At 37.6% G+C, this 12,593-nt stretch overlaps 1 protein-coding gene across 3 annotated transcripts in view; it reads right to left on the bottom strand.

Annotated features, from left to right (window-relative positions):
- TEX10 (testis expressed 10) overlaps positions 1-12,593 on the bottom strand; it is a 60,345-nt gene that overhangs the window by 14,274 nt on the left and 33,478 nt on the right. For all 3 annotated transcript variants that reach the window (XM_017884328.1, XM_017884329.1, XM_017884330.1), the window contains exons 9-11: positions 11,117-11,294; positions 5,867-5,955; positions 4,447-4,580 (exon numbers count right to left, since the gene is read on the bottom strand). In XM_017884328.1, coding sequence (XP_017739817.1) covers positions 4,447-4,580; positions 5,867-5,955; positions 11,117-11,294 — 401 coding nt within the window. The remainder of the gene's footprint in view (positions 1-4,446; positions 4,581-5,866; positions 5,956-11,116; positions 11,295-12,593) is intronic.

The following is a 12,593-nucleotide window of genomic DNA, read 5'->3' as shown; positions in this document are numbered from 1 at the left end:
CTCTTACTCCCTTATGAACACAGACACAAAATTCCTCCACAAGATACTTGCAAATCAAATCTAAAAGCACATCAAAGGTAATATACCATGATGCAGGGTTTCTATCTCAGGGGTGCAAGAATGGTTCGATATACACAAATCAATAAATGTGATACTTCACATGAACCAAATTAAGGACAAAAACCATATGATCATTTCAAAACACACAAAAAATGCATTTGATAAAATTCAGCATCCCTTCATGATAAAAACCCTCTCAACAAACTAGGCATAGAAGAAACATACCTCAAAAGTAATAAAGGCCATCCATATATGACAAACCCACAGCCAACATCACACTGAATGAGGAAAAGTTGGAAAGATTTCTTGTAAGAAATGGAACAAGACAAGGATGCCCACTTTCATCATCCTATTCAACATAGCACATGACATCCTAGCCAGAGCAATCAGGCAAGAGAAAAAAAAGACATCCAAATTGGAAAGAGGAAGTTGAATTATCCCTGTTTGCTGATACGATTATTTTTTAAGACATGAGGTCTCGCTCTCTTGCCCCAACTGGAGTGCAGTGGCACAGTCATAGTTCACTGCATCCTCAAACTCCTGGACTCCAGCTATCCTACTGCCCCAGCCTTCCAAGTAGAGGTATTACAGGTGCATGCCACCATATCCAACTAGATGGTATGATCTTATATCTAGAAATGAATTCAAGATATAAGATCAACATACAAAAATCAGTAATTTCTATATACCAATAACTAGTTGAGAACAAAATCAAGAAGGCAATCCCACTTATAACAGCTACAAAAACAAACAAACAAACCTAGGAATATATTTAACCAAGGAGGTAAAAGAGCTCTACAAAGAGAACTAGAAAACACTGATGAAAGAAAATGTAGATGACACAAACAAATGAAAAAACATTCAATGTTCAGATAGGAAAATTGACATCGTTAAAATGACAACCCTATCCAAATTAATCTTTAGATTAAATGAAACTGCTATCAAAATACCAATGTCATTTTTCACAAAATTAGAAAAAAGCATCCTAAAATTAATATGGAACCAAAACAAGAGCCTGAATAGCCAAAGCAATACTAAGCAAAAAGAGCAAAGCTGGAAGTATCATATACCCTGTGATACTTTACATTACCTACAAGGCTGTAGTAAACACAACAACATGGTACTAGTAAAAAAACAGATGCATAGATCAAGGGAACAGAATAGAGAACCCAAAAATAATGGCACATATTTATAACCAACTCAGCTTTGACGAAGTCAACAAGAACTACTGTGGAGACAGGACAAATTTTACTATAGGTGCTGGGAAAACTGGAATGTCATGCATAAAAATGAAACTGGATCTCTCTTACAATATACAAAAATCAACTCGAGATGGATTAAACACTTAAATGTAAGATGTGAAACTACAGAAATACTAAGAACCTAGAGAAAACTCTTCTGGACATTGATCTAGACAAATAATTCATGACTAACAGCCCAAAAGCACAAGCAACAAAACAAAATAGACAAATAGGACTTCATTACACTAAAAAATTTCTACACAGAAAAATAATTACCTAAGCAAACAGAAAACCTGCAGAATGGGAGAAAATATAGGCAAACCATGCATCCAACAGGAGACTAATACCAAAAATTTACAATGCAAGGAACTCAAGCAGTAGCAAAAAATCAAATAACCACATTAAAAAGTAGACAGGATATGAATGGGTATTTTCAAGATGACAAATTGGCCAAAAAGGCACACATGAAAAAATGCTCAACATCATTAATCATCAGAGAAATACAAATTAAAACCACAAAGAGATATCATCTTACACTAGTCAGAATGGCTATGAAGAAGACAAAGGGAACACTTATACACTGTTGGTGAGAATGTCAATTAGTACAAACTCTGTGGAAATCAGTTGAAAGATTTCTCAAATAACTGAAAATAGAACTACCACTCGATCCATCACACCTATTACCGTGTATGTACCCAAAGGAAAAGAAATAATTACATCAAAAAGATACCTATGTTTATTGCAGGACTATTCACAATTCACAATAGCAAATATATGGAATTGACCTAAATGTTCCAACATATGCATGGATAAAGAAAATGTGATATTTACACACAACGAAATACTATTTAGCCATAGAAAAGAATAAAATCATGCCTTCTGCAGCAACATGGATGTAACTGAAGGCCATTATCTTAAGTGAAACAAGTCAGACATAGACAAATAGCGCATATTCTTGCTTGTAAGTGGGAGCTAAAAATAATGTCTCCTCATGGACATAGAGTGTGAAATGACAGACAATAGAGACTCAAAAGGGTGAATGGGTGGGAGTGGGGTGAATGACAGGAGATTACTTACTGGGTACAGTGTACGTTGTTGGGGGATACTCTCAGATACCTGATTCACCACTGTACAGTCTTTTTTTTTTTTTTTTTTTTTTTTTTTTGAGACGGAGTCTCGCTTTGTCGCCCAGGCTGGAGTGCAGTGGCCAGATCTCAGCTCACTGCAAGCTCCGCCTCCCGGGTTGACGCCATTCTCCTGCCTCAGCCTCCCGAGTAGCTGGGACTACAGGCGCCCGCCACCTCGCCCGGCTAGTTTTTTGTAGTTTTTTAGTAGAGACGGGGTTTCACCGTGTTAGCCAGGATGGTCTCGATCTCCTGACCTCGTGATCCGCCCGTCTCGGCCTCCCAAAGTGCTGGGATTACAAGCTTGAGCCACCGCGCCCGGCCTGTACAGTCTTATGTAACAAAACTGCATTTGTACCCCTAAATTTACACTCACACACAAAAGAATAAAAATAAACGTAAAAACTTAGAAATTAAATAAACCCTTAGTATTAATGTTTGTGATACTGTTTGTGTATTTAGTATAAGTATTTGTAACATTTAAGACAATCTTGCCTATTAGGGCAAGATCAGCCTTGTAATTCCAATTTAAAATATGTCAGCAGCTGGGCATGATGCCATATGCCCACAGCCCCAGCTACTCAGATGGCTGAGGCAGGAGGATCACTTGAGCCCAGGAATTCAAGGCCAGCCTGGGCAAAACAGCAAGATCTCTTAAAAAGAAAACACCAGGCCAGGAGCAGTGGCTCACGCCTGTAATCTCAGCACTTTGGGAGGCCAAAGTGGGAGCATCTCCTGAGGTCAGGAGTTCGGCAGCCCAAAATGGCAAAACTGTCTCTACTAAAAACACAAAAAATTAGCCGGGAGTAGTGGCGGGTGCCTGTAATCCCAGCTACTCTGTAGGCTAAGGCAGGAGAAGCACTTGAACCCGGGAGGCAGAGGGTGCAGTGAGCCGAGATAGCGCCACTGCACTCTAGCCTGGGCGACAAGAGCGAGACTCCGTCTCAAAAAAACAAAAACAAAAAACACCAAACCAAACCCCAAAACAGTAACAAAAAATACTTTTTAAAGTCAGTAATTAATTTAGACTTGTGGTTTTAATCTGAAGTTTCATTAAGTAGTACTAAAACGTAAGATTTCTGATATTTATATGTTCAATTTATTAGATATCTCTAAGATTTACTTCAATTATTTGTGAAGGTTTGTCAGAAAACTGAAGTATTTGACAAATACTATTACGGTTATTTAAGAAAGTAAAAAAAATTTTGTTTGTAAAAGGAATAAAATTAAATCAAAGTCCTCTTTTAAATGTTTAAATTTACTTAAAAAATAAGACTTGTAGGCCGGGTGTGGTGGCTCATGCCTGTAATCCCAGCATTTTGGGAGGCCGAGGTGGGTAGATCACCTGAGGTCAGGAGTTCGAGACCAGCCTGACCAACATGGTGAAACCCAGCTCTACTAAAAATACAAAAAATTAGCCAGGTGTGGTGGCGCATGCCTATAATTCCAGCTACCTGGGAGGCTGAGGCAGGAGAATCACTTAAACCTGGGAGGTGGAGGTTGCAGTGAGCCGAGATTGTACCACTGCACTCCAACCTGGGTGATAAGAGCAAAACTCTTGTCTCAAAAAAATAAAATAAAATAAAATAAAAAATAACACTTGTAAACCAAACTTCAAAACTTAAAGAATTTGGGTTTTAAATTTAATTTTAATAAGCTACATAGTAATTCTTAAAACCAAAGGAACTGGTGAATAATCTTCATTTAAAAAGTCACTTTCAAGGATACCAACTCTTACTTAAGTCTTATCCTTCAAAACCTCAATTCTTCCTCTTACATAATGCTTTCCTCTTTTAAAAAGACAGATCTATCATTCAAATTGCTGATTTGTTCTGTTCTAGGGGCATAATTTATAAAGAATGTTTCCCTTTTCAAACTTACTTCTCCTATCCAAGATTATAAGCACTTTAAACAAGTATCTTTGAAAAGCTCTCACACAAGGCAATTCATATATAGTAACTATTGTTGGCTGATGAACTGAATTTTAATAATTATCAGTTTCTTTTTAAATGAACTATTACCTCTGTTACATCCCAATGGTGTAAAAATTGATCCAAATCTGTAAGGTAGAGAAGCACAGGGGAAAGCTGTGTCTGGATGACATGAGGAACTCCTCGAAGGCTCTGAAGCCAAGTCAACTCCTCTTTCGAAAACCCTAATTCAGGTAACAAAGAAAGCCAATTAAAAAAAAAAAAAGCAGTGACATTTTTCATAATTTTTTAAAAAACAGAGATGACGTTATGTCTTCAAGTGAACATTCTTTAAGCTACCTTGTTTTCTCTGAGCTTCTGCATTTCATGCAATATTTTAAAAAATAAAATGCTAGCAATGAAGACAGTTAAATTCATATAATTACATAAAAGATGTGATCAGACCCAATCTATAATATAGCAAGAAACCGGTTTTACCACTTCTACTAGGGTTTTGACACTTTTACTTAGAGTGAAAGGCATAATCTTTCCAATTAATGCTAGGTTTAGAAAAGCAAATGAGCAAGTAAAAGCAATAATATACTCCTACATATATATCAAATACTTTAGGTTCTTAGATAACAGCCCTTCAAATGTTTTAAAACTACTCCATCGCCCTAAGTGTTTTTACTTTGACAATACGTGTATAGTTCATTCAACAATTTCTAGTTCCCCTTACCACCTCTATTACACTTGGCCTAACCTACACAAACAACCTGCCAAAGTCACTCCTGAAAGGTAGTTCTCAGAATGATCAGAATACCACTGGTGTGGCCCAACCCTATCTACCTTGATGTTCAAATCACTATACTTCTGTAAGCACAACCTGAAGAGGCAGCATCTAGTTTGATAGCCATGTCATAGTACTGACTCCCAATGAGCTTTCTAAAACCACTAAAATCTTTTTGACAACTACTATTATTAAAACACACAGCCTCCCCCACCTCAAATGTACACATTCAAAAGTATACAATAAACATATAGGAGCTTACGTTTATCTTCTGAAATATTTATCTTGCTAGATTCAGCATAGTATTGGAACTGTCGAGTTCTTTTTGGACTCTGACACTATATTAACTCTCCTAATTTCAAGTCTTCAGAAAATTTCAAAGAATCCCATCATTATTCAAGTATAAAATGAAAATATTTAAATAATGCATTTAAAATAATAGTAACAGTACATCAAACTTAAAAATACAATAACATGACATTCAAATAATGCTCAGGGTTTTGATACTCATACTGTAAGAGATTTAAAGATAAATCATCCATCCTCCTGCCTCAGAAGCCTAACAATGTAGGTTAGAAATATTCTTTCGATTTCCACTTACTAATCACAAAAATCACTCCAAGACAGAATATTTATCACCTTCAAAACTGAACCAAACTGATAAAATGGCAAATCTTAGAAGGATAATTGTGATTCACATTAGGTTTTTTCTTTTATAATCTGGCAAGTGAATGTGGTTACCTGTAAGTGTGGAAAATAAGAAGCTGAAATAGTCCACATCACTCATCAACCAGTCTTTAGCTAAATACTTCCACCCAGAAAATGATGATCTATGAAAAACAAAGGGAGAAGTGTTACCAGAAGTGACCAACTTGACAGACTTTTCAAAGGTAGCACAGTATATAACCATTTTTCTTTACTGAAAACAAGTTTGATTTCATAGCTTAAAACCCATATATGCCTTGTATTAATTTCATATCCAAGGGCTCAAGTACCATAGCAGAAAAGTGTGAAATTCAAACATTAATATAAACTTTCATTAAAAAGCATACTTGATCAACATATATAGTGTAACAGAAAATTTCTATCCCACTTGAAAATCAGACTCTAAGGAGCCAAGATGAAGTTTTGCTTTTCAGTGGTAGGTTCAGCTGCTATGTATTTACTATTTGATTTTTATAGTCTTACCCTCGGCAAACGAGTTATGTTTAAACAAGCTTCAGCTTCCTACATAACTAAGCAAAAGTATCTTAATTAGGCAAAGAAAACTTATCTTTAAAGCCACTGTAAGGCAACTGTGTGTTCTTATTCTTAGTAAAGTTGTAACTAGGTCTATTTCACAATAGTGCAGCTAAGGTATTGGCAGAGGACTCAAAAGGAATAGCTAAATGTAAAGCAGCTTCTCATTAAATGAGGACTATTTGGTTCCTCCTATGAGATCAGTTTCTAGTGTCTCCTTTTAAAATTCCCTTCAAGGTAAAGCTAGGAAGAAAACAGATGTCAACCATGAGTGTTGCATAAAGGCTGAGACTAATCAGACAAGCTGATACTAAAAATTTTTTATCACAGACATCTGAATAAATATCAAACAAAATTAGGAACTTCTAATTCACCTAAAAGCACTTAGTAATTGTTTTACTGTTATAATAATTGCACTTATATTTATTAATATATATATTTTTTGAGATGGAGTTTCACTCTTGTTGCCCAGGCTGGAGTGCAATGGCATGATCTCAACTCACTGCAACCTCCACCTCCTGGGTTCAAACGATTCTCCTGCCTCAGCCTCCTGAGTAGCTGGGATTATAGGCGTGCGCCAACATGCTTGACTAATTTTTGTATTTTTAGTAGAGATGGGGTTTCGCCATGTTAACCAGGCTGGTCTCAAACTCTTGACTTCAGGTGATCCAGACGCCTTGGTCTCCCAAAGTTCTGGGATTACAGGCGTGAACCACTGCACCCGGCCTTATTAATATTCTTACGGAGGGGACGGGCATAAAATAATGAAAACACTCTTCTTGGGTGTCATTCCCAGGTAATAAGCAAAGGTCTATGGGGCAAGAGCACAAACTAAGGGGGTTATAAAAAGTACAGATGCTCAACAGAAAGAAGTACAAAATAGTGGTTGGAAAACAAACTATTATCTTCTTGAACTCAATGAAAACAGGAAGCCACGGTGCCATCCAGTGGCCAAAAGGGGCAGCAAATTTATTTAACAGCCTATTTAAAATTCTAACCCTGTGAAAAGTGATAAATGACAAGCAATATAGCACACTGTCTTTAACTATGAAAACCATATATACTTTCCAAGCCTGAAGACTTCTGTGAGCAAAAGAGGGTGCTGGTGCTGATTATGCTGGGTCAAAAGGAGTAAAATGGAACTGTTCCTGGCAGACCAGGTCATATGTTCACCCTATTTGAAACCCGAGCCAAACTTCCTGGTACAAGCCAATTTCTCCTTCCTCAGAGATTTTATCTAACACCACGGAGCATCTTTCCATATTTATGCTTTCTGTTCCCCCAATCTGGCTATAAATGAATTGGGGTAGTGGGGTAAGAACTGAGAAAAGGCCACTGGATATTATGATGAAACACCACAAGTAGAATGGTATGAGGAAAACATCAGATTATAAAAAAACTATAACTGGCTGGTAAAAAGGTAGAGACAGCAATTCCAAACACATTTTTTAAAAGCTGAGAGAAAATAAACATGAAAGATTTCTAGCTGATGGGTTTTTAACACATGGAATCCCTGCTTAGGTGGTACATGTCCTGCCATTAGACAAATGCTTTAATACAGACGGCAAGGTATCAGAACTACAAAAATTGAGCTAAACTTGATCTCACAGACCAGTTAATGTGACAAGATAAAAATCAGAATTGAGTAAAGGAGTAATGCAGAAAAATCAATCTGGCAACAGTGCACAGGATGCATGGGACTGAGAAGCAATATTTTAAGAGTATTAGTGGCAAATAATTTAAAAGTTGACTTTTATAGTCATGGTCAAGAAGAGGAGTTACTTTGAATAAAAAACTAAAGATATGAAGTAACCCAACATATATATGTCTGAATGAACTAACCTTCAGTCCTTTTTTTAAGATGGAGTCTCCCTCTGTCACCCAGGGTGAAGTGCAGTGGCACTATCTCAGCTCACTACGACCTCTGCCTCCTGGATTCAAGCAAATCTCTTGCCTCAGCCTCCTTAGTAGCTAGGGTTACATGCACAAGCTGCCATGCCCAGCTAATTTTTGTATTTTTAATAGAGATAGGGTTTCACCACGTTGACCAGGCTGGTCTCAAACTCCTGACCTCAAGTGATCGCCTGCCTCAGTCTCCCAAAGTTCTGGGATTTACAGGCGTGAGCCACTGCGCCCAGCTAGTCTTATTATGACCCTATGAAAAGTGATAAAATGATAGTGCCATGGGCTCAACAAGGCTAAAAAGTCCTAATTTTGTCTTCTTTTTAAAAAGGGACTACTTTAGATGGGAATAATACACCTATATAGAGAGAAGTCTACTAATGGACTCTGTACAAATACTAAAAAGCAAAACTTAATTTGGCAGACTTTAACCACAATGATAATCGTTTAAATATGAGTCTGTATTATCAGTATTTGTAAAATTAATATATTTTCCCAATTCTCGCCACTGATCGCCACAAAAAGATAAAAGCAAAAAAAAAACCCAAGATTTTAAAAAACATGTTTGACAAAACTTACTAAACATAAGTGAACAGATGTTGAGGAAGACATTAAATGCATCTTCCAAGGAGAATCAATTTCAAGAAACATTCAAGGGGTGATTTAACTGAACTGAATCTAAGTTATATCTAAGGAACAGAGTGCCCTCTACTGGAAGTCAAATAAAAAACAAGCACTTAAGTTACAGAAAAAAATTTTAAAAATTTAACTTTTAAAAGGCCTAGCACTTTGCTTACACAAAACGAAGTGCAGTTTTTTTAATATCCAAAAAGAAAAAACATGGAAAAGTAATAAATATTTAAAATTCTTTTTTTTTTTTTTGAGACAGAGTCTGGCTTTGTTGCCCAGGCTGGAGTGCAGTGGCCGGATCTCAGCTCACTGCAAGCTCCACCTCCCGGGTTTACGCCGTTCTCCTGCCTCAGCCTCCGCAGTAGCTGGGACTACACGCGCCCACCACCTCGCCCGGCTAGCTTTTGTATTTTTTAGTAGAGACGGGGTTTCACAGTGTTAGCCAGGATGGTCTCGATCTCCTGACCTCGTGATCCGCCTGTCTTGGCCTCCCAAAGTGCTGGCATTACAGGCTTGAGCCACTGCGCCCGGCCAATATTTAAAATTCTTAAAAAATATGTCCAGGCCCCTTTAATGGGCATATAGAAGGAAGAAATAAACCTAGAATTTTAAAATACAAACAATATTTTATTTATATGTTTTGTTCTCTGTTTTGGTAAAAGGCAAATTTACTGTCAGTTTTGAAGCACACTTCCAATGACCAGAGTTAAATATCTGTCCTATACTGGTATGAAGAAAGTCTATTAAGAGTAAGCTACTCTTATCTACCTGAGATAGGTGATCTATACAAGAAAACTTTTCAATTACAGCCGAGATTTCTATTTCTGCCTAAAACCACATCAGACCCTTCCCATCAGACCCTTCCCACAACCAGTAATACTGCTGAATACTAAAATACTATGACTGAAGATATACACATGAGGATACTTCCAACACAAGCAATATAAAACCTTTCAGAGTTTCAGAGTAAAATGGCTATGGAAAATGGCATGTAGTGCTAGCTACTTTGGAGGCCAAGGCGGGAGGATCTCTTGACCCCAAGAGTTCAAAGCTGCAGTGAGCTATGATCATGCCACTTGCAGTCCAATCTGGGTAAGAGTGAGAACTTGTCTCTTGAAATATTAAAACTTTTTTTTTCTGAGACGGAGTCTCGCTCTGTCACCCAGGCTGGAGTGCAATGGCACCATCTCGGCTCACTGCAACCTCCGCCTCCTGGGTTCAAGCAATTCTTCTGCCTCAGCCTCCTGAGTAGCTGAGACTAGAGGCACGTATCACCATGCCCAGCTAAGTTTTGTATTTTTAGTAGAGATGGCGTTTCACCATGCTGGCCAGGCTGGTCTCAAACTCCTGACCTCGTGATCTGCCCACCTTGGCCTCCCAAAGTGCTGGGATTACAGGCGTGAGCCACCGTGCCTGGCAAAAGTTTTTAAGAAAGGTTAAAATGGTAAATATTATGTTATGTTTATTATACCACCAGGAAAAAAAAAGTGAGAGTTTTTTTTTTTTTTTTTTTTTTTTGTTTTTTTTGAGATGGAGTCTTGCTCTGTCGCCCGGGCTGGAGTGCAGTGGCCGGATCTCAGCTCACTGCAAGCTCCGCCTCCCAGGTTTACACCATTCTCCTGCCTCAGCCTCCCGTGTAGCTGGGACTACAGGCGCCCGCCACCTAGCCCGGCTAGTTTTTTGTATTTTTTTAGTAGAGACGGGGTTTCACTGTGTTAGCCAGGATGGTCTCGATCTCCTGACCTCGTGATCCGCCCGTCTAGGCCTCCCAAAGTGCTGGGATTACAGGCTTGAGCCACCGCGCCCGGCAAAAGTGAGAGATTACAAGTGATTCCTGGTCTCAGTCCACGAGTTTATTTAATTCACTAGCTACATTAAATTCTGAGCTCTCTGAAGAAAAGATCTATATTGCAATTCCATAACAACAAAGGTTTGAAGTACGACACCCTCACCTACCAATAAATCCCTTACTACACACTTTTGTTAATTCTATTTCAAGTCTTATTCCAACCTATCTATAAAAATCATTAACCAAGTAATTTGAAACAGTCTTACTCTTGTGAACTTACTCTACCTAGTGATATCAACAGTTCTAACTGTTGCATTAAGAGTAAATGAAGGTAGTATATGCGACTTCAAAAGCCTTCAATAATTCACAAATTACCAGTAAAAGGGGGAAAAGATAATACACTTAAAATACAGCTCACTTGAGCATGCTACCTCATGTGCAGTATCCCAATAAGCATGGCAGCCAAACTTGAACTGAGTCTTCCCATAATACAGCAACGACTTAACCGAGAAAGCAGATCAGCAGGCAAACTGGGTAGGAAATATACAAGCTGAACCAAACGCTGCTGAGAGTCTGCAGGGAGAACCACCACAGCACCTTCTTGTGGATCTAGTGAGGTGGACAGATATATTAACATCAACTATGAAAGACAAGCAAACCAGAGATTAATAAAGCAGATCAATTACTTCCAGTGAATTATAGGCTAACATTTTATGCTGAATTTTATGCCGAGTATCAATTACATAAAAGCATAATTATATTAATATCATCAAACACTTATGTACAGCTTGTTAAGCTACTGCATAAAATAAAATACCAAACATAATTTATTTAAAGATTTAATATCCAAGTGTCTTGTTAGAAATAAAACTTTCATGGGGTAAAGAGGAAAAGAGATTGGGCACAAAGTAAACAAGCAATTTTGCTAAACAGTGACAATTACAACATCAACCTGACTTAAAGCAAAAGACTTGGTTTGCTGTGTATATATATACACCTACATATATATGACCAATACTGAAAAATACATATTTAAAACTATAACCCACAAAAGGTGGAAACCACTCAAATGTTCATTACTAGACAAATGGATAAATACCAGTGACATATCCATACAATGAAATACTACTCAACAATAAAAAGGAATAAAGTATTGAAAATATTATGGTAAGTGAAACAAGCCAGACACAAAAGGCCCCATGTTATGTAATTCCATTTATATGAAATATCCATGATAGGCAAATCCATATAGACAGAAAGTAGATGAGTGATTTCCAGGGGCTGGAAGAAGGAAGGAGTAAGGATGAACTTCCAATCAGTACAAGTTTCTTTCTGGGGTGATAAAAATGTTTTAGAATTAGACAGTGGTGATAGTTAGTTGCACAACCTTAGAAATATAGTTTTTATAATTCATTAAACTGTATACTGTAAAATGGTGAATTTTATAGTATGTGAATATTTCAATAATATGTATACATACATCCCAGTTATGTTTTAATAATTCTGCTTAAAATATTAGTTAAGTCAGTTCCAGATGAATAAAGAATATATGAAAGTCATACAAGATATTCATTATAATTAATAATAAAGATATGTCTTGCCATCAGAGCAAAGGAATTTTTAAGTATCAGATTAGTTTTGAATTAATGAATAGCAAGTGGTTTGAAAGACAATTTAAGAATGCAATAAGCATCAACAATCATTAGGACGGGCGCGGTGGCTCAAGCCTGTAATCCCAGCACTTTGGGAGGCCGAGATGGGCGGATCACGAGGTCAGGAGATCAAGACCATTTTGGCTAACACGGTGAAACCCCGCCTCTACTAAAAATACAAAAAATTAGTCGGGTGTGGTGGCGGGCACCTGTAGTCCCAGCTACTCGGGAGGCTGAGGCAGGAGAATGGCATGAA

This window comes from Rhinopithecus bieti, unplaced genomic scaffold (assembly GCF_001698545.2).
Source record: "Rhinopithecus bieti isolate Rb0 unplaced genomic scaffold, ASM169854v2 scaffold_12088, whole genome shotgun sequence".
NCBI classification, from domain to species: domain Eukaryota; kingdom Metazoa; phylum Chordata; class Mammalia; order Primates; family Cercopithecidae; genus Rhinopithecus; species Rhinopithecus bieti.
This window is presented reverse-complemented; position numbering and strand designations above follow the sequence as displayed.